General features: G+C 29.3%; 3 protein-coding genes across 10 annotated transcripts in view; 1 reads left to right on the forward strand and 2 right to left on the reverse strand.

The window, feature by feature from the left end:
- Positions 1 to 672: 672 nt before the first annotated feature.
- On the reverse strand, positions 673 to 12,725 carry LOC129915638 (uncharacterized protein PF3D7_1120000). Of its 5 annotated transcripts, XM_055995272.1 has the most exons (5): positions 12,334 to 12,452; positions 12,163 to 12,260; positions 11,845 to 12,108; positions 4,904 to 5,034; positions 673 to 930 (listed from the first exon to the last, which is right to left on the reverse strand). In XM_055995272.1, exons 4-5 carry the CDS (start codon positions 5,027 to 5,029, stop codon positions 847 to 849), a joined length of 210 nt encoding a protein of 69 aa, XP_055851247.1. In that variant the 5' UTR covers positions 5,030 to 5,034; positions 11,845 to 12,108; positions 12,163 to 12,260; positions 12,334 to 12,452; the 3' UTR covers positions 673 to 846. The 5 variants fall into 5 exon arrangements, with proteins under 5 accessions (XP_055851247.1, XP_055851249.1, XP_055851250.1 ...); XM_055995271.1 differs by lacking the exons at positions 673 to 930; positions 4,904 to 5,034 and adding an exon at positions 12,520 to 12,725 and having other exon boundaries at positions 11,873 to 12,108; positions 12,334 to 12,458; XM_055995274.1 differs by lacking the exons at positions 11,845 to 12,108; positions 12,163 to 12,260; positions 12,334 to 12,452 and adding an exon at positions 5,947 to 6,077.
- A 3,576-nt stretch (positions 12,726 to 16,301) lies between these two features.
- Positions 16,302 to 17,470, forward strand: LOC129914198 (probable peptidyl-tRNA hydrolase 2). 2 transcript variants are annotated; one of them, XM_055993329.1, is made up of 4 exons: positions 16,309 to 16,420; positions 16,497 to 16,697; positions 16,751 to 16,939; positions 16,998 to 17,470. In XM_055993329.1, the coding sequence occupies exons 2-4, from the start codon at positions 16,530 to 16,532 to the stop codon at positions 17,178 to 17,180; spliced, it is 540 nt and encodes a 179-aa protein (XP_055849304.1). In that variant the 5' UTR covers positions 16,309 to 16,420; positions 16,497 to 16,529; the 3' UTR covers positions 17,181 to 17,470. The 2 variants fall into 2 exon arrangements, with proteins under 2 accessions (XP_055849303.1, XP_055849304.1); XM_055993328.1 differs by having other exon boundaries at positions 16,302 to 16,697.
- A 6,256-nt stretch (positions 17,471 to 23,726) lies between these two features.
- LOC129913005 (unconventional myosin heavy chain 6) overlaps positions 23,727 to 27,337 on the reverse strand; it is a 76,026-nt gene continuing 72,415 nt past the window's right edge. For 2 of the 3 annotated variants that reach the window (XM_055991312.1, XM_055991315.1), the window contains 3 exons: positions 26,906 to 27,322; positions 26,636 to 26,839; positions 23,727 to 26,568 (listed from right to left, as the gene is read on the reverse strand). In XM_055991312.1, the coding sequence (XP_055847287.1) occupies positions 26,311 to 26,568; positions 26,636 to 26,839; positions 26,906 to 27,322 (879 nt within the window). In that variant the 3' untranslated portion in view covers positions 23,727 to 26,310. The remainder of the gene's footprint in view (positions 26,569 to 26,635; positions 26,840 to 26,905; positions 27,323 to 27,337) is intronic. The other variant, XM_055991313.1, reaches the window with a different exon arrangement.

The following is a 27,337-nucleotide window of genomic DNA, read 5'->3' on the forward strand; positions in this document are numbered from 1 at the left end:
CAGAACAGAGGCCCCAAGAACTATCAATTCTTAGCTAAAAAATTTTTATTTTAGGGGTCTCTAAATATTTAATTTTGGGGCCCCTAGTACAAGTGCTTACTACTTTTATGAGAGACATTTTAAGTAAGTATAGCAAAGTACATTACGAACATATTAAAACATTAAAATAAACCTAAAAATAAATAAGCCATACAAAAAAAAACGTTAGCGTATACGTAATTTTTTTTTGTAACTAAGGGGCCCCCAAATATCAAAGGGGCCCCAAAATTTAGTCTTAACCCAGGGCCCCGGCGACTCAACGTACGCCACTGCCTTCAATATAAATTAATAGCACGGAAAGCATCATCAAAAGTATGAAAAAGATATACAAACCCCTTTTCGACTGTTGCTTTATAATATTATCCTTATCAGTTATAAAAATATATTAAAATTAGATTCCCAATGTAAAAGCTTTCAACACTTTTTGTGGAAATATTTTGAAAGATTTAACATTCTTAAAATTCATTTATGACTGATGAGTGATGAGTCTATTCAAGAAAGAATGTTGTAGTCTACTTCTGATGACTATAGATATTTCTATTACATAAACAAGAATATCTTATAGAGTAGGTATTTGACTCTTGATCAAGATTTCGTTCAAGTTTTAAAAGAATATTTTTAACAAACCTTACATTGGTTACTTGTACTTATTTAATTTTTATTTAATTTGTTCATTCAAGTTATTATTATTACAATTTTTTACTATTGGAAATTTAATATTTAAATGTTAATGATTAAACAAAATTAATAAATATTTTATATTAAAAAAAAAAAAAAATAACTAAATATTAATTCTGAATTTTTGTATTAACATAGTGGTTTGCCTTCCATCATTGCTTTCGCACAGAAATGTGGAAATTGAATACCTTGCAGCAGAATATCGGTGACACCCTGTAAGAAAAAATAAATAAATATTAGTTTTGTTTTTGGTTTTTAAATACATAATTCAATTAAAATTAAAGAAAAACAAAAATCATTGTCTTTTTTTTTTTTTGTTTATTTTTATATTCAGTTGGTAGTTATATATTTTTTTTTAGAAAAATTTTATAAAAAAAAATTAAATAGGGCCTTGTCCTTCAGTAACATCAGTCCGCCACTAAATTGCATGTGACAATACTCTTTAAAAATTTAAAGTTGTTGTTGTAGTAAATAGATTGAGCATACATAAATGCAACTGTATGTATTTATTTAAATTCTATTTAAATGAATCACATGATTTTTTTAACTTTCTTATCCAAATAGTAACACCATCAACTAATCAGCTCAAATGTAAACATTAATTTCGGTTAAAAATGATAAAGATAACAAACTTTTCAATAGAAGTACAAAAAAATTCCCCTCTAATCAGTTTTTTCATGTAAACATATTTAATGATTCATTAAAACTTAAAAACAAACATAATACAAAAAGAGAGTCAAACGTTTTTGTTTAACATTGAATAGCGAAATTGAGGAGATTGTTAAACTTAATTTTTAATAGAATTTGGTTCACTTGATAAGTAAAACAAACAAATCTTAATCGATGAACAATTAATAGTAAATTTATCTAGAATTCTTGAAATATTTATTCACTTAACAACTAAGGTATATTTAATTAAAAATGTTTTAAGTCTTAGAAGCTCTTTATGTATCGTTTGCTAGACATATAAAAATAGTTGTCTTTAAATAAAAAAAAAAACGACTTTTATTTACACTTTTGTTTTTATTCGAGTTTTATTACCTTTTTTAGGGCTCTTTCACAAATTTAAATAAGGAAGTTTTTCAAAAAATTTAAGAAATAAATAAAACAGTTCAAACCCGAAAAGTTGTACAACATGGGACCAAAATCATTGAGGTGAAGAATTTCAGTTGCATGCATTTTTTTAAATAAAAAAGAACGAAGGACAATATTGTAAAAAAAACTTCATTTCCGGGAACAGATTGGAACTCCGAATAATGAATGTAGTATTATTGACTCGAAAAATTTCGAATTCCGTTTCAGTATTTAATTTCAAATTGAAAAATATTAAAATTTTACTTCTGTCATTTCATACTTTTTAAAGACTTACCCCTCTTCCAAATATCGACATTTTATAATAATCAGAATTTTTTTTAAATCATATAAGTATTGGGTAGATAAGAATTCCAACTTTTTTTTTTGAAACAAGTGATCTAATTTAGTTGCATACGTTATTTGAAGACCTTTTACAATCGAAGCTCATCTATTATTGTTTTGAAAACAAAAACATTATCTTCACTGTAATTATTTTAAATGATCTCTTAATTATTCTCTATGAATCATATTATTTTGTATTAGAAAGAACTTTAAATATTTCGGCATCACAATAAAAGAATTTTAAAGGCATCTTGGAGTTCAAGTTTGATAACAACTGATTAGACTAGGAATTGTTTTAGGAATATTTTTGGTCTTTTAAAAGATAAGACTTGAAGCGCATCATGATTTCAACAAAAAAATACAATTTAGTCTATTAAAGTTGAATTATTTCTTCTTTTGTAACTCTTTTAAAATTAAATCATTAAATAAATCCAATTTTTTGTAACAAAGCTAATAAATAAAAAAAATGTATTTCTATATAAAAATAACTAGTAGGTATGTTTATTAAACTGTATCAAAGCAGCTACACTGGCAATAGCAGTTCTTAGGATATACAAGGTGGTGAGATTTAACTAGATCTCAAGGAAAGAGGAAAGCCAACAGCCAAAAACAACCATGAAGAAACTCAAACATTGAACCTCTACTCAACGACTCTGCAAACAAACAGAAATCATTCCATTTGACAAGAAGTATTTTATACTACCATCTAAAAAGGATCTCCAACCACCTTAAATAACTGGTATGAAGAATGACCACTCAAGCAAAGGTATTCCGAGACAAGTTACTAGTGCGTAAATGAAAAGAACCAGGTCAATCGACCTGGCTTCAGGCTTTTTTTCAGACATAAATTATAGCTATGTTTAACCTCAATCATTGTATAATTTTAGGCGCTCTTATTTTCTCAAATTTTTTCTTAGTAACGAAGAACAATTCATTCGCCTTGAGCAATATGGTATAGGTACTTACTCATAGCTTATGTTGATGACGTTGATATTATGGAAAGAAGCTAATTGCAGTGGTGCGTTTGTTTCTATTCAAAGTGGGTTTGTCTGTTAACGAAATGATGTCATCGAGAAGACATCACCATAACCGTCCACGAATATCAGTTTTTATTGAAGCTTAAATATTTGTGTTTTGCACATAGCATATACAACTATCTATCAGCAGATATTTGGTTTTGGATAGAACAGCGTAAGATTAAGTTTATTTAAATATACATAAGTGAATTTTTATATTCAAAAAAGTATTTACATCTCAATTTTTTTTGTTATTGAATATTTGAGCTGTTTCTTGTGAATAAAAACATAATGAATTTGCAAATTGAAAAAAAAAAAAAATAAAAAGTAAAATGGAAAATATTAGTTAATACATATTTTAAATTCAAAAAAAATTTAAAAAAAAAATCAAAAAAAAATATCTACGAAGCTTATGAAGGCAGTAGAAGCTTAAGTATTCTAATTGAAGAAATTCATTATCAGTAAAAATAGTTGCGTAGATATTTTCACATTTATCTTTGGTCCCGGTCCCACAAAATTGGAATTGAAGTAATGTATGAAAAGTTTTTATGCATTGATGTGTTAATTTATATAAGGAAGATTTATTTTGATAAAGAGAATAAAAACCTTATTATTTCCTCATCACAATACAAAGAGTGCAATTTTATGACTTAACCACTTACTACCCGGGACCAAAGTTATTAAAATCAATACAATTAATAGTTAAAAAAAAAGCGGACCATGTCACAGAGGAATAGGTAGATGACTTCAGAGCCAGACAACGGTCGGCTCAGAAGTTTTTTCTAAATCGCCAGCTTAACTGAAGCCACTTCTGCGATAATATGAGACAATTTTCAACTATGTCTAACTATTGGTATAAGAACCAGGCACTATCTGATTGTAAGGAGCTAGCTAGCACAGGGCACTAAATTGACAGCACCAGTGATTACTTAGAGCGTAGAAATCAGTTGATACCGGCATTAGCGCTATGACTCTGTGATAAAATTGGCAGTCGGAGTTTTCAATAGTCTAAAAAAAAAAGCATCAAGAAGTCTTCTTAAATTGTGTTATTCCCACTCTTCTATTCAATCTGATATCATAAAACAAAGTCTAAGATAGATTATGTATGATAAATCTGATAAATTAATCAAGGCATTGTTGTATTACCTAATAATTAAGAGTTTTTTTAGATTCTTTAAAAATCAATAAAACAAGTCACGTCTAATAATAACTTGTAAAGAAAATAAAACTAGAACCTTGATTTGACCAAAAATTTGGGACTTGAATTATTACGAAAACGTTGAACTATTAGACATCGGGTTTTAAGGGACATTAACCTGTTTGTTATTTAATTTAATTCAAATTTGTTACAACAACAACTAAAAGTTATTGTTAATTGTTTAATTATTCATTCTAATTATTCATTTCTTCTATTTTTGTTGTTGCTATGTTTTAATTTATAACCTAAGTCAATAAATAATAATAAAAATAGCCAATTAGGAGGTTCTACTTCACTTAACAACAAAAACAAAAAATATAACAAGATATTTGTTGTTATTTCTGATTACATAATTTCACCCAGGTGGTATCTTAAAAACCCCACATAACCGTTTCATTCAAGTTCATTTAAAAAATTATTTAATAACAAAACCACGACCTAGGTAACTACCATTTAATACAAACAAACAAACTGAAAAAAACATAAACAAAGATTTTTAACCATAACATAAAAACAGGTTTTCAAAGAATACAAATTCAAAGCAACGCCAACTTACCGATAATCCGGGAATGCACACAACCAGCACATACAAAAAGACATAACAGAAAGCCGAGAATCCAGCTACCACAAATGAGATGAAGAAGAAGATGATCAACCAAAAAATTGCCCAGATTGGATTCATTTTATCTGTAAACAATAAACAAGATAAACTCAATTAAAATGATTTTTGTATAAAAGAATAAACGATTTGAATATTTATATTTTTTAATTGTTTCAAAACACTGCGTCTTATTTAAATATCAAAATATTCAGGGGGAAACGCCCTGATGAACGCGCCATATCAAAGGCCAAAACACCAACATACGCTTTCACTGTATTAGAAATAGACTTGTTGCTTTATTTCGAAAAAGGTGGGCGAATAAAAACATATCGAGTCACCGAAAAAAGCATTAAATATTTCAAAAAATGCGTTTCTAACTTTAGACGCAGCAAAGCACACATACTTTCTTTCCAATTTTAGTGTTTAATATTAAATTAAATCAACACACGTCACTTTGATATCAAAAATATTTCTTGATTTTGTCGTAATATATAAAACGACTTTTGGGGGGCGCAATATGTTTTGAATACAAACGAGCTAATTGGATTAACAAAAAAAATATATTTTTTATAGTACGTGACATCAGCCGCATTGAAATAGTAACAAAATAAAATTTTAAAAAATATATATTTTTTAAGTCAGTTGAAATATTAAAACGTACTTGAGTTGAAAGTAAAACAAATGAGAGAATTTAAACACTGCAGAAAGGTGAGAGTAAATTCCTGACTATAAACACCAAGAGTCTGAAACTGAATGTTTCGGTGTGGCTTCAACTGGTTCCAACAGACCCAAAATACAAAAAAAAAGAGATCTTCAATAAAATAAAAAATGAAGAAAAATAAAACTCGACGACGATCGTTTTTCTTGAGAGATTATACGTGTTCACAGCGTAAAGTGTGCCGTCGTCGTAGCCGTTGAATGAATGAAGTGTTTTGTTGTGGAAGAGAAAATAGAAAAGAAAAATATATAAAAATACAAATTCCAAAACAACAACTTGCCGATTCACTCGCATGACACACCATCATATTGCTATCTGGCTCTGTGGCATAGTACGCTTTATAGTTGTGGGGACGATAGAGGCGATTGTATCCAATTATAGAACAACAACAAAAAAAAACACCCTTACTTCGACCGCACTCCAACCTTCCGAGTACGATACGGTGCAAAGGCAAAGTTACTCGATTCGAATACCTTAACATTAACATCACTCTGTGGCAGTGATAGCAAAGATTTTTTTTTTTTTTTGATGACGCGATCCGATAGCGTTGCCTGCCTTGAATATTTGTTTGTGTATTGTATGTATGTCATTCTTTAAATAATAAATGATAACGATGAGACCAACTCCAAGTGGGTTGGATAAAAAGTGTTGCTGATGTACTGTATTTTTTGGTTTAAATTTTTTGTTCACAAAAAAAAATGTATTGAGTACATTGATTTTATTTTTGGTAAGAATATCAAAACCTAGAAAAGAGTAAAGACCGAAATAAATACAAAATCGATATTTTCTTATTGAAAAAAAACAAGAAATAGAAAATAAAAAAAAAATAAATAGTAAATGCTTTTACTTGAAAAATTGTACAACATGAACTTTTGTATCCACATTTTGTGCATATCAAACCTAGTTTGTACTTATTATTTTCCTATTGAATTTTTGACGTCTCTGAGTTAACGCTTTGCTTCCTAGTGGTTTCACCATGAAACCACCTATTAATTATTTTTTATTTTTTATTGCAATAACCAAAATTTGAATATTGTTGCATGAGCATTGCATGCATTATGAGTAGTACGACCAACAAAAAATTTAATATCTGTATAAAAGTTAATGTTTAGTTAAAAAAATGCATAATTTGTGAGGGTTTTCTCAATTTTTCAAGTAGCCTTACGCTTAGAGCTATAAAATAAAATAACTGTAACACTGAAAGAGAATGATTATAATTGTTCTTCAATCTATGGAATATGTAAACATGTTTTTCATCAGAAAATTTTCTTTTCCAATCTAAATACTAGTTTAATAAGACTTTTTGGTAAAACACATTGGTTTGTACGCGCATTTTTATCTTTTAGTTTTTTTTTTTTAACTAAAAAATTGACTTCAACTTTTGTAATCTCAGCTCAAAACATTCCTTATACAATGTCATTACTAGTTCAATCATTATTTTTTCTTTTTCGTGTGTAATTAGAAAATATCAAAACTTTTTCTCAAGATTTTTGTAATTTTTCGTGAAAAAAAAATTTTAAAAAAAGTTACTCCGGGAACAAAGGGTTAAATACAGTTTTAATATGCATGGCTCTTATCAAACCAATAAGAGGGACCTTTATTATTATTTTTTTCTTTAAAATTAGAACAGAACAATTGTTTTTTATTAAGTAAAGGTTACTTAAGGACATTTTCAACTGATTTGAAAAATTTGAAATTGTATAGATTTAATGAGTTTAGTTTTTTGTATTATTTTGGCAATTTTTTTTTTTTTAAGTTATCTTTATTAAAAAAGTTTCAATTCGGAGAGTTAATTTTTACTATTTACTAAAGGAGATCATTTTATTGGAGAGATCAGAAATAAATCACAACCTTTTGAAAGGTTCTTTAATAACTCTTATTTGTTGCCATTTTCAATAATGGCCATAAAATAACCTTTATTTAAAAAAAAAAGAAAAATTTCGATCAAGGTCTGAGAGAAACCTATATTTTCTATTTTTTTATGGTCAACCAGTGAGATTTATCGCTGAGAGAAAAAATGAAATAAAGGTTGTATGTTATTTCTGGTCTCGATTGTATCTGGTCCGAAATCAATTTTTCACGATCTCGACTTTTAACAAGGTGCAGGCGCACTTATACAAACATCGCAGTATTTGACATTTATGTGACCATTTATTTTTTGCAATTTTTTTACAATCCTTTAAACTTGACACTGCTCAGTTCTATTTCTAAGAAAGGCGTCGATGCGTGACTTGTAGAGGACTCAATAAATTTTTTTTATACAAATAGCTTTCTTCTAGGGCAGTGTTTTTCAGAAAGTGGCCGCAAAACAACACTTTAATTGTTTGATAAATAAGAGCTTTCAGTTAAAACTTGATACTTGTAATGACAATAATTGTGATATGCATTTAAGAATTCAAGAAATGGAAATTTCTGCAAGGCGTATTACAATATAAAAAGACAATTTTTTTAAAATTTCAACCAACACGAGAGAAATTTACTTCGCGAATAAGTAAAATCTTAGGTATTTAGAACGATTGTTGAAGTGGTTCAGAGCATATAGCTCTTAAAAAAAAAAAAAACAGATTCATTATAGTGGGGGTCGCCAAAATGTTTTTCCTGTCAAAAGGGTCTCGAAAAGTTTGAAAAAACTGTTTTAGGGTACCAGGCTATTCTCTCTAAGATTTCTCCAAAATTTGGCAGTTTATTGCACAGAGACGATCATATTATTTATCGTTATAACCGAGCCTACTTATAAACATCCATATACAAATCAGTTACATCTCATATAAAAAAGATTTAATGAAAAGCTTTTGCACGAACTTCCTTTTTCTAAGAGCTACACAATTGCCTTCAAACTAAAATGTTTCCTAGCGACCCGACTGTTTAGTTGGCTGCCTGTGCGCACACTAGGAGCCCAACCCGACTAAACTATCGGCCGATAGAAAGTCTGTAGTGTGCGGGGGCTCTAAATTTTTAAGATTTTAGGGCGGGCGGCCAATGCAGAAACGGTTTACTCATCAAGCTAAAGAAAATTTAATTTTGATGTGAAAATGGCTATTAGTATTTACTAGTTAGTATTTAGCAAGATTGGGGTAGTAAAGTGAATTATGCATCTCATCCAGCTAAAATCTAAAATTAAATTATAGACGCTGCAGCGTCTACTTTCAAAACTCCGATGTCAAAATTCAGGGTCAAATCTTGGAAGTTTTGGCAAACAGCTCGTTTTAAAGTAAGAAGTAAATTAACGCTAGATTTTGTGTTTTGGTCGACGAGTTAGTGATTTTTTTTTTTTTTGTGTTTAAATCAGAGGTGTAACTAAGCACCTTTTTGGCCTTCAAGTTTTATAATTAAATGCTTGACAGTCTCTGGGGGTCCGGTCGATTCAAAATTTTATTGAAATTTAAGAATTTATAAAATTGAGATCAATATTTTAAAGTAGGTTCCGAATCTAGTTGAAAGGAAGATTTTCAAAAGATTACGTTAAAAGAACTATAAATTTGATACTGAATTAGCCAATTACCTCAAAAAGTACAAACGACAACAGCGTTTATTTTAACTATTTCTTTCTGAACTATTCGTAGTTTCGAATATAGATGTTTTGGATCATTCTTCAGTAACCAAGTTGCAGGCGGAAGAACTATGCTTTTCGTTTCTATGAAAAGCTATCTTTCAAATCCAAAATTAACTGAGTAAATTCGTCGAGTATATCATTTTTGCAGTGCCGCCCGGACTATTGAATTGTTCTTGAATAAAATCTATGGAGTTTGGTATTAAAAACATAAGTTCAAATTCGTTGTTTTGAGATAAATGCATTAAAAAGTTAGAAAAATTCCTCCAAAGTCCAAATCCAGTTTTATTTAATACAAATATATTGGGATGCAATTTTTTTTTTTAATAATAATGTTTACACAAATAAGGTAAAAAATTTTAATTTTTAAACGTATTTATATGGTTTTAGTGAGATATGTTGTTTTGACCAAACTATTTTTCTTACAAGAATAAGATTATTTCGAGTTGTGTCCTTAGTGGAAATATTGGAATTAAAATATTTCCGTAATTTCCGTCGTTGATCAAAAAAGCAAAGAAACTGAGTTGTGCTGCTTTGACCAAACACTAACTTATTTAAAAGTTCAAACATTTTTGCTTTCTCAAAACAGCACAAGTTGGAGTCCATTATGCCATTATGATCAAGCATAATTTTAGAAAAAGGAGATACCTAAGTGTGGTTAGGGCCATTGAATATCTTTGGAACTAGTTTATTTAAAGTTATGGTTTTAATACCAAACTCCATAAAAATATTCAATATTGTATTTGAAATTTATTTTTTAATCAATACTTGAATTTCAACTCAAGCTAATCAGTTTGTTACTTAACCTATGCTAATTTCTAAACGTTCTAAGATAGTATTACAACTCCTCATCATTTTTAAGCTTAAAAGTAGTTAGTTTTGGCATTTATTTAGGCCCAATTTATTCACTCTCCATTATTTTTAAAGGCTCCATTAAAAATTATAAAACTGTCAAATCGCATACAAATTTTAAAATTTCACTTTTTTAATGGCGACTTTAAATTTAATGGAGTGTGAATAAATTGGACCTTAGAGACTCATTTTTTAAATTTTATTTCAATAAAATATAAGTACCTGGGTGACCGAGCTTTGCTCGGTATCTTTAAATGTCATAACTTTCAGTGCAAAAAGTCAAATGTAAACAGCAATTTTTTGGAGTGGGTTTGAGTTTGCAATGACCAGTTTTTTCGCGGGTTACAAAACACCACATTCCCACTTTATAATCCAGTTTATTTACGTTTGAATACACATACGACGATCAGTAATGGATAGAAGGGTTACAGGAATCTGCATTATCGAAAATGCCTACAGCAATGAGATCCCTTTTTGTTCAAATTTTAATTTACGGGTCAGAAAGTTTTGGATAGTGTACATAAAGTTAATCTTTTTTTCAAGTTAAGCCTTGTCGGCTTGTTGTGAGTTATTTTATTTTTATACGTTAACAATAGTTGCATTTAATCAAAAGAAAAACGTAAGACAAAGGTAATGTGTGATACCTAATTAACAAATTACTTAAAAGTTTCAATACATGATCAAAAAAGTCATGATCTAAAAATTTTTGTTTAGTTATTGTAACAAAAAGAAAAAGAACAATGCGTAAAATATGGAACCATCCTTCAAAATTTTATTGAAATCGTTGAATCTGTCTCCGCGAAAAAAAACTAATGTAAGAGAAAATACTTTCAAAATGTTGTATTTGCCTAGAGGAAAAAACCCTCAAAATTTTATCGAAATCTTTAAAGCAATTACCAAAAAACTAATATGTGAGAAAAATAAGCGTAGCTGTGAGCGGATGTTTCTAAAAGTACTTCCAAAACATTTTATTCGGCTAGGGGACCAAAACCTTAAAATTTCATCGAAATCCTTAAAGTTGTTACCAAAAAAAATTCCATGTTAAAAAAGTGGGCGTGGAGGTGGGCGGATTTTTCCAAAAATACTTCCAAACTTTTTACTCACTTAGATAAACAAACTCCGAAAATTTCATCGAAATCCTTAAAGTGGTTACCAAAAAAAAATTCCATGTTAAAAAAGTGGGCGTGGCAGTGGGCGGATTTTTCCAAAAATACTTCCAAACTTTTTACTCACTTAGATAAACAAACCCTGAAAATTTCATCGAAATCGTTAGAGCCGTTCCCGAAAAAACTTATATGTTAAAAAAGTGGGCGTGGCAGTGGGCGGATTTTTCCAAAAAAACTTCCAAAACTTTTGACTCGCTAAGATAAACAAACCCTGAAAATTTCATCGAAATCGTTAGAGCCGTTTCTGAAAAAACTTATATGTTAAAAAAGTGGGCGTGGCAGTGGGCGGATTTTTCCAAAAAAAACTTGCAAAACTTTTGACTCGCTAAGATAAACAAACCCTGAAAATTTCATCGAAATCGTTAGAGCCGTTTCTGAAAAAACTTATATGTTAAAAAAGTGGGCGTGGCAGTGGGCGGATTTTTCCAAAAATACTTCCAAAATTTTTTACTCGCTTAGATGAACAAACCCTGAAAATTTCATCGAAATCGTTAGAGCCGTTTCCGAGATCCCAATTTTATATATATTTATATATATATATACATATATATAAACAATTTTAGCTCGTTTAAAGTTATAAGATATTGTACACAAAAACTTAACTACTTACTTATTAATTAAAATTTAGTTTTTTTTACTTTATTCCAATGAAAGATTAAATAATTGTTCCCATTGTTTAGCATGTTCACTCGATCTTAAACAATTTTCCCAAACAATTTTCTCGATTTCATCTTTTGTCTTTTGCCCAGGATCAATTTCAAAAGGAATAATCTCTGAACGTTCGGTGTTGGCGGTAAATCCTCGAATTAAATGTGGAGCTTTGTCGCTAATGTATGTTCTAGTGCAATTTTTTAATAAACTCATTTTAAGCAATCTAAAGAAATAAATAATTAAAATAATAGAAATATCAAAGAAGTAAGAATTCTACTTTTCAAGTGGTGATTTGGTTTTCTCCGAACCCAGCTGATTTTGATGTAAGACTTTGATTTTTTCCTTTAGCTCTTTTATTTCATCTTTTACTTTATTCTTAAGAAAATTAATAAAAAATTTTTAGCATTTTATAAATCGACAGAAAGTTAAAAGGTTTTCAACAACTTACCAACTCTTCTTGGCGTTCTTCTTTGATTTGTTTGAGTGCATCAATTTTTTGTAATTTCTTTCTTATAATCAGGTTCACTGAATTTAAATCTTTTGTGCTTTCACTTACATGGTCATTAATTTTTGCTAAAATATAAAAATAATGTTTATTTTAAATTATTATAAATTTTTGTTTGAGATCACTTGCAATAATTGTTCCATAATTTGCCATATTCTTTGGCTTCACGTATTTCTTTTTTGGCAGAGGCTGTAACTTTTGCGCCAATCTTTTTATATTTTTTTGAACATTCTGATTTTGTACATTCATTTGACATTTTTTTAATTGTTGTTAAATATCTTCTTTTTTTTGTTTAAAATGTATTTTTAAATATTTGTAAACTGTTGTTTATTTGGTTGATGTCAAATTTGAAAATGAGAAATGTCAAATTATTGGTCGAATAGTAGTACCAACGTGACAAACCAAAATGAATGAGTTCAATTCAGACCAAAATGAATGAGTTCAGTTAAAATAAGAATGGTTTAGATATGTACTAACCTTAAGGCATGTTTCGACTAGATCACAAATGGGTAATTTTGTAAATAATGCTACGTTTCGCTAAACCATAATCTAAATTAAAGACAGGAGATTTATAATGGTGTTTCCACCGACAGAGGGTCAGACTTGCCATGTAATCCAGCTGGCCGTTGCCACTCGGACCCAAATAAAAATATTTTTTCTTGCTAGAAAATATGATTATATGAATTGTTTTTTTTTTTTTTTAACGAAAAAATAACACTGGTCAACAAAATTAAACTTTTTTTTGTTACAGAAACCAAGGTATACTTTTCTAAAGGTTTTTGGTGTGCTGAGCTCGAATCCGAAGCCAAAAAAAATTTCTCACATCACGTATTTGAGATAATCCCGTTAGAAAATCAAAAATGCAGTTTTTACCAGTTGTCGAGGTTTTTTCCAGCGTTTGGTTATTTGTTATAGATAAATTTGTAATAAAGAACTTGTAATAAAAAAACTAGGTAAATCTTGTCTTTCTAAATCCGTTTAAATCTTTTAAATATTATCTCTTTTCTTCTTCGAGAAATCTTAAGTTGAAATCAACGTTTCATTTACATTCCTGTAAGTTCTTATATTAGGGGTATTCACGATCCGGTGTAACAAAAAGGTGTAAAAATGTAAAATTTTGTTTTCTACTACTACAACTACAATAGACAAATTTTGCACCATTGTATTTTATTTTTGCAATAGGGTTGGGGTATAGCAAAAGTGTAAAAGTGTAAAAAAAATTTTAGTCTGTATATTTGGTTGTTTTATTTTAAGAAAATGTTACACTTTTGCACTTTACAACGATACAAGACCATTTGCATCGAATCGTGAATACCCCTATTGTTTTTAACAAGAAAAAAGTTATATTTTTCTCACTAGTAATTATTTATTATAACTATCTGACACGGTCACGCTTTGATGTATCTCACCGCGATTCACCACCTTCGCAAATATAAAAACTTGCTAAATTCTAAATGGAACGTTGTGTCGAAATTTGAAAGCGATTGGCAAACAACTTTTCGAGATTTGCTATTAAAAGCAAACATGAGATATACCAAACAAGTTGATTTCAACTTAAGTTTTCTCGAAGAAGAAAAGAGATATTTAAAAGATTTAAACGGATTTAGAAAGAAAAGATTTAGTTCTTTCAAAAACCGTTACGAATTCATTGAAAACAAATAACCAAAAGCTAAGAAATAATCTCGAAAACTTGTAAAAAGCGGTATTTTCGATTTTCTAACGGGATTATCTCAAAAACGTGATGTGATAGAACTGTTCCCAACTAGCACAACAGCTTCTATAAATTGAGATCTCGCAGGATCTACTTTTTATACAGCTTGTATTGGGCTTGCTTCAGAATTTAATTTTGTATAGAAGTTTGAACTTGTTTAACAACTTCTAATAAGTTGTTTAAATATTGTTAAAGAAACTTAAACGAAAAAAGCTTGTTTTCGGAAAAGCCTGCTTAATGAATTTATAGAAGATTTACAGAAATTACCAAGTTTAGTATTTGGTTTTTGGTTTTGATATTGAATAATCTAGCTGGGACACTTTTTGGTTTTGACATTGAATAATTTAGCTCAGACATTTTTTTTTACATTTCTGCTATTTGAACTGATTAAGTTTTTGATTTCATTAATTAATATACGAGGATGGCCGAGTGGGTAGAGTGGTGGACTGCCAACAAGCAGATACGAAGTTCGATTCCTTAGTGTGGTAAAAAAATTATATACTTTTAAAATTATTATTAATAGATATACTAAAAACTAATGGAATAATAATATAATTTCAGATTAAAAGATAAAATTCATGATTTAAAATCAAATAAAAACCATTTAAAAAAGAATTATTTTTTGTTTTTGTAGTAGTTTTTTTTTTTTATTTCGATAAGACATGTATTAAAGAGCTATACAAGCTCTTCCGAAGCTATCTGTCAAATCTCAAAGCTTCGGTAGAGCTTCGGTAAAGCTTCGTTTAAGATCCTTATAGAGGGTCAAAATTGTATAACGTTCTCCTTTTTCCATGCCCAACAACCTTACTAAAGTTTAAAAGAAGCTAAAATGTAGCTTTTGTAATACCTTAACCGAAGCTGAAATGTTAGTTGGGTTCTGACTTCGGATTTGAGCTCAGCACCGAAAAAACCTATAGAAAAGTATATCGTGGTGTCTGTAACAAAAAACTTGTTGACCAGTGTAATCTTTCTGCGTCATTTGTTTTAATTTTAAATCCCGAAAAATTATACAAAAATATGTTTGAAAATTTTGACTTTTGTCCTTTTTCACTTTTTGAGCCAATGTAGTTAATACTACGTTTCCACCTACCCTAAATCTGAGATTTAGCGAAGTAGATTTAAAATAAATCTCGAGATTTATTCTAAATCTACTTAGCTAAATCTCGGATTTAGTGTAGGTGGAAACATAGTAGCCGTTTTTTATTATCACTTGATCCATATAGATCATTAATTAAAATGTATTACAACAACTACATGAGATCTTGCAAGATCACGATTCATGATCCTGATGAAAAGCAAGATCACGATTTGTGATCCTGATGAAAATCAAGATCTCATGTAGTTTTGTAATTCATTTTAATTAATAATCTATATGGATCAAGTGATAATAAAAAACGGCTAGTATTAGACTTTATTCATGAAGCGCTGTAAGCTCTGGGTAAACCTAGGTTTCCAGCTGGTAAACCTTGTATCTATTAAGCAAACGAGTCTGACCTGGGTCCGAATTGGCTTCAAAGTGAATCCGAGCTCAGCCTCGAAACGGGATCCATTTCGGCTTAAACTAATACGCAAATTATAATCACCACGGAGCCAATCGCATATGTATTGGCGAAGTGAAATTCTCTACTACGAGAAATCGGAGCAGAATTCAAACTCGAGTCGGAGCAGAAAAACCTACCAGAAAGAGAATTGAAAAAAGGAATGAGGTTTGGAATTTGAAGCCATTTGCGATCAAAATAAATAAAAATATATATTTTTTCACTAGAATTTTTTCATTTTATTTATTTTCACAAACAAAATTATTTTAATCATTGATACTCCCTACTAGCAATTTTGTTTCTATAGTGCTGTACAGAAGCAACTGCAGAATCTGTAAAACAAAATGGCGCTTTGTCTTTCCTTCTTTAATTCTCCTTTTTGCACATTTTACCACGGTTCGCATTCGACTTTGTGTTCATACATAAAAAGTTTTAAGTGTGTGAGTGCAACCTCGTATAATCTCGTGGCGTTCCCAAAGGAGCAATAATGTCGGTTTTTTGCTTGATTTGAAAATTAAAAAATATATAAAAAACCAAAACATTACCCTGAACGCATTCATTGAAAACGTCCAATAAAACAAACAATTCTAATTGGTATAATTAAATGACAATTTATTTCTGACATGTGCGTTTTTTCAACTGACAACTACAAAAAAAAGACAGACTTTTCTTTTTTGCAAAATTTCAGAGGCTGTGCAAAGGAATTTCACACAAAAAAAAAAAGATCCTTTTGAAAGCCACATTGCTTTGAAGAAAATCCAATTTTTTTTTATTAAATAAAGTATATAATTCATTATCTTCCATTTTCTTCTTTAAAATTGAATTGCCATTCTAATTTTCATTCCCAAAACATCTAGTCTAGAAGTTGTAAGAAAAAAAAGTAGAAAAAAATGGGTGGCGATGCTAAACTCCTGGATACCACCCAAGTTATCAATGGTTTAGCTGTTCTACTCTCATTTTTTGTCGGCTATAAGTATGCCATTAAAAAGCATATAACAGAAGCTGACGAAGACAAAGAAGGTTGTTCCAAAGACGAAGCTAGTTCCACTGGTGTAATGGTAGAAAAATGAAGTCTTCTTCACTAAATTTGTAATAACTCCTTTGTCTGTAGTCTTTTTCAGACTTTTCGGATAACTACAAAATGGTTCTTGTAGTTCGAAATGATTTAAAGATGGGAAAGGGCAAAATTGGCTCCCAATGCGGGCATGGAGCTGTTGGAGCTTATCAAAAGTCAATGAGACACAAACCCAATCTTGTGCGAGCGTGGGAACGAACTGGTTGTGCTAAAATAGCTTTAAAGGTAAGACATAATCATTTCCAAACCCTAGATCGTATAGATAATCTTAAATTGCTCTTAGGTTGAAAGTGAAAGAGAATTACAAACAATTCGTAGAGCTGCCGAAGCAAATGGTTTGATTTGTTGCGTCATTCATGATGCCGGTCGCACACAAATCGAACCCAATTCCAAGACTGTGTTGGCCATTGGACCAGCTGCTGCTAGTGATATTGATAAAGTCACAGGTCATCTTAAGCTTTTGTAAAGCGCAAAAACACTTTGTGACAATTCCAAGTTGAATTCAAAATCAACTTCCTTTTGACGAATTTTCAAACGTAAGGTACCTCTAAAACAATTCAATTTAAGGGAGCACGTGTCGTCGTCGTTTCACCACCAGTTAGCACGGACATTATGGATTTACATAGATTCACATTTAATTCTTAAGACTTTTTCTCACTGTTACATTTTTTTTTTTTTTAACTTAACAAATCATAAATTGGCTTTTTGAAGTCACGAAATAATAATAATAATAAAAAAAAAGCACAGCATTGTAATGCTGATTAAAAATTTTGTTTTTCTTGTTCCTTAGTTTATTTTAAAGCATATTTTTCTAAAATTCGATTTGAGAAGTGGTTCTAAAAACACAGTGTTGTAAATGTATCTCCAACATACTACTCAAACGTTGTCTGAGTATATCGTAGCTTTTCCCCCAGAACATTATACCGAAGTGCTACTAAATTTTTGATTTAGTCAAAGAAATTGGAAATTACTCCAACATTAGCCCTGTTTCTTTGGAAGTGGTAACCTACTAAAAGTAGATGTTTTGGTTAATCTAGTAGTATCATCTACTCATGCTTTTCTTCTAGAGTAGACACGATTTGTATTGAATTCGTTGAAAGTGCGTTCCATTGAAAATTGCTAGTAAACTACTAGTAATACTTTTTCACCTCCCAAAGGAAGAGGGCTATTTACACAGACATGAAAAATCAGCTTGAACATGTACTCTAGTCAAAGCGCCGCAACGGAAAAAAAGAGCCTTATCTTGCGCGCAGGATCGATAGGGGTATATTTAAAGGGCTTAAACCAAGTCTCACACCACATAATCATTCTTTTTTTTTTTCGGAGTGATTCACAAGAATGCATATTTGTTTAGGATATTTTGCTTCTAAACGAATCGGCCGTATCACGAGCCCCGATGCGACGTAACAAATTCGTACTACGAATCCTGAAAATATTTACTACTATATTATTTGGAGCTTACGATACCACTTTTCACACACGCCGAATTTATAAGCAAATCTTTCTAGTATGACGGAAATCGTGACACAAAATAATATTAAGTCGAAATTGCTTTTTTTGTTTAACAAACTCTTGCCTTATTATTTTGAAACGGTGCAAACAATGACTAACAAAATAAAATACTCTTTCTTACATATTTCTAGTAGCTCTAGTTTACTAGTTACCGACATATTCCAATCTAAAGTTCGTTTTAGATAATTTAGGAACCAACAAAAACTTCAGGGCGTCTACCGAAATGAGCAGCAATTAAACTATAGTGAAGTAAACGAATGCCACGAGAAGGATTATGTATAACGAAGCCACAGCATGTACTCTAACGGCTACGGCAGACGAAACAATATTATGATAGCTAAACGAAAACGAAAGTCAAACGATAAACAAATGGCAGTCGTTAAGATAAAGGAGTATCATTGAAATAAAACGATTATCGTAATACGTAATCGCATTTGAACGAAACCGAAGTAGTTTCAGCGATAATAATTTACAAAATAGGGCGCCAGTCTTTAACTTTTGACCAGATTTTAAGAACTCTTAGAAAAAATAAATTGTAATTTGTAAAATTTTACATTTTTAAATAGAAATCTTACATCTATGATACTTTGCAAAAACTGCACCAGGTAAAATCCTTAAAATAATGTGATTTTTATGTCTCAAAATGCTAAGAGTACAAATTTGTATTTGTTGGTTAATACAACAAAGACTAAAGACTTGATTTTTCTTTCTTTGTATTTTTTTTGACAATATTGTTAATATATATTAACTATAATTTTTTTTTTTTTTGGTGCGGACACTAAAATATACTTTTCTATAGGTTTTTGATGTGCTGAACTTGATTCTGAAGTCAGAAATATCCTATCAGCTCCCGTTTTTTAAATATTACCTTTATAAAATTCAAAAAAATTTTTTGACTTATTTTGAAGTTAACCAGATTTTCCCTACATGAACCAAAATATACTTTTCTGAAGGTTTTCGGTGTGTTGAACTCGAATCTGAAGTCAAACATATCTTATATCAGCTCCCGTTTTGGAAATCTTACCGTTAGAATGCAAAAAAAAACATTTCTTTACAACTTTTGATGTTATGCCTTAATTTGAAGAAATTTTTTTAAATATAAATCATAACGGTTTCTATAAGAACTATTTTCCTTCTTTTAAGAACTGTTTAAATCCTTGCAATATCTTTTTGACTGCCCGAGATATCTTAAAATGAAGTAAAGTGTGTTTTTATCAAAAAGGATATATGAAAACGTGATATCTGTTTAATACATTACAATAAGCCAAAAAACTAAAAAAATATCGAAAAGATTTAAAACGATCTTGAAAGAAGAAAAATAGTTCTTATAGAAACCGTTATAATTTATATTAAAAAAAAAATGTCTTCACATAAAAGCATAACCTCAAAAGTAGTTTATTTTACATCTTCTAACGGTAATAATTCAAAAACGGGAGCTAATAGGATATTTCTGACTTCAGATTCGAATTCAGCACACCGAAAACCTATAGAAAAGTATATCTTATTCTCGTTATGTTTTTGGACCAAAAATAACGGTACCTGTCATTTACAAATTTCGGAAAAGTTTAATTTTATCGAAAACTGCTCCAACGATTTTCTTAAAAAAAAACAAATAGCATTTTTTAAACAAGGTCTATCTTTTCATGCAAAAATTTTTTGTTTGAAAATCATTTTTAACGGTACCTGCCATAGAATCGTTTTTTTTTTTCATATCTGATTTTCTGCCAAACTACTACTTCAATTTCAACTAAATTTTTCATAAAAAAGAATTTATATTTTATATAATTACAACATAAATCAAAAATAAAATTTTGAAAAAAAAACACTTTTGGATTTGAAAATCTACCGATTTATAGATGCCATACGTTAACGAACCTATATGCCGTGATTCGACGTTCGACCCTAGGTTTTTTGTTCATCCGAATTAATCACGCTTAATAATAAACGAACAGGTTTAAGATTTATTAAAAATATTCAAGTTCATGTTTCGCTTGAAAGTGTTGGTTTTGGTCTCTTTAGGTCTTTAGACTCATTTATAAGAAAGTACACTTGAATCATGATCGCAAGATATTTGTCTGAAATTTTATAACTTTTCCACTTGTATACATAGAAAACCGCGACACGATATTTTACAATAAAAGCTTTAAACTGAACTAAAAAGTTTGTAACAAGTAAATTAAATGAAGTTATATACCTTTACATAAGAAAAAAGAAAAAAACAGTAAGTATACGCCCCAGTGTACCTAGTATGAAACCTACCTGCAACATTCATGTTTTTTCATTTTTGTTTCGAAGTAAAAAATATTATTCAAATATCGATGATTTAATAAAACACAAATAATATTTTCTTTTATATTTGGTAATAATACTAACTTAAAGCATAATATGAAAGGTTGGTATATACAGGGTGTCCCACAGTCACCGCCCCAAACGAAAACCATGGATTCCTGAGGTCATTTTAAGTCGAAAAACTTAAGAGGTAATTTTCTCGTTTTCGTCCCGTTTTCGAGTTACCACGGTTTTTATGATTTTTGTTCTCTTTTCCCTTATCTGGCTTTATCTTTGCCAAACTACGTTTGATTTGAAAAATTTTTTTTACAACCAATCAAGAATTTATTACAGTTTTAGTTTGTCTCAAAACTTTTTTCTCTGCGGACAACCGTTTCTCCACAATTTTGCATCAATCACAATTTTCTTCGTTTTTTAAGTTGTTTTTTACACTTTCATATCATTTAAGTCAAAAAAACACGTTAATGAGTATTATTTTTTTGTGCTTTTTATTAAAGCCCAGTTTATTTTCATAAAAAAAATAAGTTTTATTTCATAAAAAAGGCTACTGAAATTAATTAAAAAAAATAAACAAACTGAGTGAATTAAAAAAAAAAATAATTTTTGAATACAAAATTTATTTAAGAGCCAATTTTTCAATCTTCTAATAAACAGTCAGTTAACTGTTCGACGAATAAAGTTATTAGGCTCATAAACAGTCAGATAAAAACATTGAATTTTTCAATCAAGAATAATTTATTCTACAGAATAACAAAAAAAAATTGTCAAATTCAAAAATATTTAAAATTAAACGTCATTTTTATTCATGATTGTTTTTGTTTTCTTGTGTTCCACTGTATTTTTTTAAAAATTCTTTCAAAACAGCTTTGACAACTGACACAATATTTTTGTTGAGATTATTCCTTAGAATAATTTTTATTCGTCTCCGAAAGAAGCAGATAGTTTTATTCTTAGGAATAAGCTATATCTGCTTGTTGAAAAATTGAATTTGTCCCTATCCTTAGGAATAAGTACTAACTGACTGTTTAACTGACTATTGAAAAATTGGCCCTAAATGAATTAAAACTTTTTCTGAGCTTTATTTATTTGTTCTTTTCTTAACCACAATAGCTCAGAAAAAGTTTTAATTCATTTAAATTAATTTTTTATTTAAAAATTATTTTTTTTTTTAATTCACTCAGTTTGTTTATTTTTTTTTAATTACTTTCAGTAGCCTTTTTTATGAAATAAAACTTATTTTTTTTTATAAAAATAAACTGGACTTAAATAAAAAGCACAAAAAATTAATACTCATTAACGTGTTTTTATTGACTTAAATGATATGAAAGTGTAAAAAACAACTTAAAAAACGAAGAAAATTGTGTTTGATGCAAAATTGTGGAGAAACGGTTGTCCGCAGAAAAAAAAGTTTTGAGACAAACTAAAACTGTAATAAATTCTTGATTGGTTGTAAAAAAAATTTTTCAAATCAAACGTAGTTTGGCAAAGATAAAGCTAGATAAGGGAAAAGAGAACAAAAATCATAAAAACCGTGGTAACTCGAGCACGGGACGAAAACGAGAAAATTACCTCTTAAGTTTTTCGACTTAAAATGACCTCAGGAATCCATGGTTTTCGTTTGGGGCGGTGACTGTGGGACACCCTGTATATCTTTGGTGTTTGGTATCCACATGTTAACTGCCAAAATGGGTATTTTGTATTTAAAAGGCTCTCAAATGTTTTTAAAAAATTTTCCAAACAGCTTTTGAAATTATTAAAATAAAAAATTGCAGTCAGAGAGTAGAGCAACGAATAAAGGAATAGAGGAGTGTTACGTTTTTTTCCCTCAGTGAATAAATATTTTTTGATTTCAGATTTCCAGATGAGGATATTTTCATCTTTCTGGAGCTGAATTTTGGAAGTCGACCTTCAAAAATTAAAATTAAATTATTTTGGGATTGTAGTTTCGTGATACAAATTTGCAAAAGAGCTTAGCGTTAAAAAAAATCACCAAAACTTTTGCTTCTTGAGGCAAATAGAAAATAAAACGAGATTTTTAATGTTTATGAACGATATTTTTATTTATATCTGTTAACGGTTTAATATATTTATAAATAAATTGTATCGCATAGTTGTATTTAATTTTTTTTTCTTGTATATATGTATATATATATAAATAATCTATATTAATTCATTTTTAAAATAAATAATTATGTGTGCGGTGTAATACTTCTATTTATATGTACCTATTCGCTTTCAATTCGAGCTTTTTTCTGCACGTTATTTTTCATAAATATTAAAATATTATTATTTTCTTTGCAGTTTTATACATGTAATTTTTTTTTTCATTCGGTTACACTACATTACTTAAAATAATTGATTAAAGAAAGTAAACAAAATTAAATTCAACTTTTAATTTATCGGAGACAGAGGGACCATTAAAGTTTAAGGGATTAAATACATTCTTCATACACTTTTTAATTGATTGTTTAAATCAAATTATTTATCAAAAAATTATTACACATCATTATACGAGAAATTCTTATTTTTTTAAATGTATGTCTGATTAGGATATGATAATAGGAGGAACATTTTTGCATAAATAAAATCTAAACTAAAGAGGTATTATGGATTCAGGGCAATAATTTCATGATTAAACTAATAAAAATTTGAGAGAAAATATTTGTTATAGTTTTTTTTTGTTAAAATTTGGTTGTTACAATAAATTTACCTAAAAACAGTTCTTAACAATTTGTTTCATATTCCATTTAGTTCCTCTATATTCTATATAAATTGTTGTTACCATACCATAGAGATATTTTTTTTTATAAGTTATATTAAGCTAGCTAATGTTCTTTTGTTAAATTGCATTCATGAAGAAAACAGCTATTTAATTTAGTAATTTTTGTTATCTAGAGATAAAGTATGATTTTATTTAAGATTTTAAGTACATAAACTGGCTTTTAAATTGATTGTTTTGGTTTTGTGTTTTATTTTAGTGTGTTTTGTGTTTTTAATATTTTTTTTTTAATTTCCGCAAATATATATATATATATATCTTACATATACATATAATAATTATTACATAATTTGAATTCATTAAATTAATTTGTTCAAAAAGTATCAAAATTGATTTTTTTTTTAATTTTTAAATTAATAGCGAAAAATTAATTTAAACAGTCTTAACAATCATCGATTTGTATTACATTTAATAGATTTAATGATAATATTGTAAAATATTTTTTTGTCTTGTTTGTGGTAAAATATGTATTGTTTTTTTATTTATTTGTAATTGTTTGAAAATATTAAATAGGTTTATTTTTTTTTAATTTTACGTAGGTGTTGTTGAATAAAAGTATTTTTTTTGTATATTACAGCATATTTGTTATAAGTGATTATGTACTATGTTTGTTTGAGTTCATGGTATTATTGCTGGAAGATGGAGTATTTAAAAATAAGCATAAAAAAGTAAAACATTAAAAATTAAAATCAAAGGTTTAAAAAGTCAAAGTGATTTTTCCATAAAAGTATCATTTAAGTGTTCTTTAAAGTGCATGGAGCTTTATAGAATTAAAATGATTTTATTGCTCACGGAGAAAAATTAAAGCCTATTATTTGCAATTAAAGGCTTTTTTCTTTCTTGCACGCTGTTGAAAAAATTAATTAAAAGCTCAGTTATCGGTTATTGCATGCATGCAAGCCACCACCAGAGGTCGTAGGATTTTGAATATTCTACTTTGAAGGTTCTGTAATAAAAGTCAACAAACTCCATATTCTCATCATATGACATTTCCTCTCTCGTCATTTTCTGGATTTGTTTTTCCAATCGTTTCTCGGCTGCAATATCTTCTGATGTTCTGATAGGTGTTCCAGGAAAAGCAATTATGATAAAAAAGCATTGCATTTTTTATTGGAAGTTTGTGTGACAACTCTTTCGTTTTGTTAGCAATATATGTATAAATACCGACAGTCGACAGTTTGTTATTTTAGTGCATGTTATTGAAAGTATGTCTAGCAAGGCTACTTTGTTGGAAACTTGACTAAAAAGTGGAAAATAGGCTGAAAATAACTGCTTTGAATGAAACGTACGCGTTTTTTTCGTACATTTACTGGAGATCAGATGATTTTAATGCAATAAATGAAGCAAATAAAGTTAAGTTGTAGAATACCAGATATCATTTCAGAAGATTTCATTTTTGATTTTAAGAGTAAATCGCATTTGCTGGGTTATTTCAAAAATAGTTTCTCATACATTTATTTATCTTTGACACATAAAAGTGTGATCAGAAACACCAACCTTTCAGATAAGGTTCGTCTTCCGATGGCGCATAAATACTAAACAAAATTCTACAAACAAACTAGAACTTTTCAAAAGAATGAATAAATTGTTTGTTTTAACAAGTTATAAAGCAAAAAACTAAATTTACAACTGAAAGCTGTTCACTTTTACCCATCTTTTTACTACTAAAGCAAAAAACAAAATTTACAACTCAAAGTTGATGGCTTTTAGCCATCTTTTTATTATTCAGCCATTTTGTGAACCAACAATCTTTCTCGTGCTATTTTCCCGCAAATATCTGTTAATTTAATGTTAGCACCACTTAAAAGGAGTTTGAAGATAGGGCCCGAAGAAGTATTGAGATTGATTTTTGTAAGTGGGCACCAGAACATTTTCTCTCACAATACCAAATCCGATTAAAATAAAATACACGTAGGTACTTGCTCTTGCAGTGCAAAGCACTTATACATCGTTTAACTTGTAGATTATAAGAACTTTCTCTGAATAAATATTAAAGAAATTTTATTATTTTTCAGTTTCTACCTCAGCTCTTTCGTTTAATTTTTAACAATTGGATGGTATGACATTTCCTACTGAATTTACCCTCTGAGTTTACATGTTTGAGCTATCGTTAAGCAGTTTAGTGATAGGTTCTTTAATAGCTGGTATACATCAATGCCTTAGATTGTGCATATTTTAAGTCTCAGAGGAATCGAAATATTATTCCACCCAAATCGTACTCCGTGTACACTCTTTTAAAAACCAAATGATGTCTTCGACCAATAATTTAGTATTTTTATGGCTTTCTTAAGTAATTTCTTCTTGGAAAGTTTTTTACTTTATTTAACGATCACTGTATTTTCAAACCATTAAAAAATAAAAAAAATAAAAATAAAAAATAACTTCAAGTAGGTACATAAAAAAAACTTTATTTAAAAAAAAAAAAATAATTATATACACCTAAACAAATTATAAAAATTTAATTTAAACTTTATACATAAAAAATAAACTAGGAAATAAAAATATATAAAATTATTATAAATAAATTAAATTCTAATTGAATCGAGAATCTCACTTATATGGGTTTAATTTGTATTTAACTGTTAAACATAAAATTATATTTGTTTTTGTAAGTTTAGTATTTAATGTCCCTTTCTGTTTTTATATTGTTTTAACCTGCTTTTCTTATTTTTTTTATTAATCATTCCTGCATTTGCGCACAATCAGTCAAGTCAACTTTCTAGATTTTTTGTTTTAGTTTTTTGATACAAGAAAAAAAGATAATAATAGTAAATTACAATACAATACATATACACTTTTTCTGTACAAGTTTTTTTTTTGTAAATTTTTTATAAAAGCGAAAAATGTTACTACTACTTTCTCTGCTTGCGAAAAGCTGGTAATGATAGTGTTGTTTTTTGTTGTTCTGTAAGTGGTTGAAATATTGTGTGTTTGTGTTATTCTACTGTCGTTTGTAGCTTATAATTACGCTCACTCAAAATTTCTTATGTCATCCCCACTTACTAAAAAGATTATATTAGCTAGGTTGTGGGGCTACTAGAGCCGCATTTGGAGTTTTGATCATCGATGGTGGGCGTGAGGTACTCTTTCGGTGTTCTGCCACAACGAATGGTGTCGTCGTTGGAGTTGTATTGATGATGTTTGTGTTGGCAGTTTTTAATGGAGCTGCATGCTCTGGTACCGGTGGCGGTGGTAAATCACCTTTGTTTGCTGTTTCAGCTTTTGATTGAATAACTTGAGAATATTCTCGGATGAGATTTGCAATTTGGAAGGCCTACAAAAAAAAAAAAATTTGAATTTAAGAAAAAGTTTTCTGTTATAAAAGAGAATTTTAATCTTACCTGTGAAGTTGTTAGGATAACCTTGGATTGTTTTTTATCAGTGCCGGTTATTATCATCAAACAGTTGAGATTTGGCGAGTATGACAGAATCGAGGCGTATTCGTATGTACAGAGTGTGTTCCTTGAACGATGCTCCAGCAAATGAATACCATTTTGATCTACAGCCAGCCATAGAACTCGGGGCCAATTCGATGTGAACGATTGCTGAAAGGATAAAAAAAACACAAATCAATACTCTTCAACATATTCTTTATAATATCTATGACTTACCATAACATCGAATATGGTTGCCTTATGTAGCGGCCAACTTTGGATGAGATTAAGGAAGGACTTTTTGGCTTCAGCTGGAAGCATGCCACGTAAACTTTGATGATGCATAGCCACTGCTTCGTGAGGTATATTCGGAACGAATCTGGGCGGTAGACAGTGACTAGCAATGATACGATAATCATGAAGGATTTCTGTACAATCGCCCAGCTCAAGTTGACCTTGCAAGGCAGTCAGCATTATAGCTTCCATTTCAGTAATGGGGAATCTTTCACTACGCAATCCATGCAACACTTGATGATAGAGGAGTTCCTTTTCAACAGGATCATCCAAATTCATGTAGTGATCGAAGAATAGATGTTTTTTGAATAAGAATATATGATGTTGACGACGGCATGGAGGTGCTGACGGACTAGACTGCTGAAAATAATTCCA

Source organism: Episyrphus balteatus, chromosome 3, assembly GCF_945859705.1.
Source record: "Episyrphus balteatus chromosome 3, idEpiBalt1.1, whole genome shotgun sequence".
Lineage (NCBI taxonomy): Eukaryota > Metazoa > Arthropoda > Insecta > Diptera > Syrphidae > Episyrphus > Episyrphus balteatus.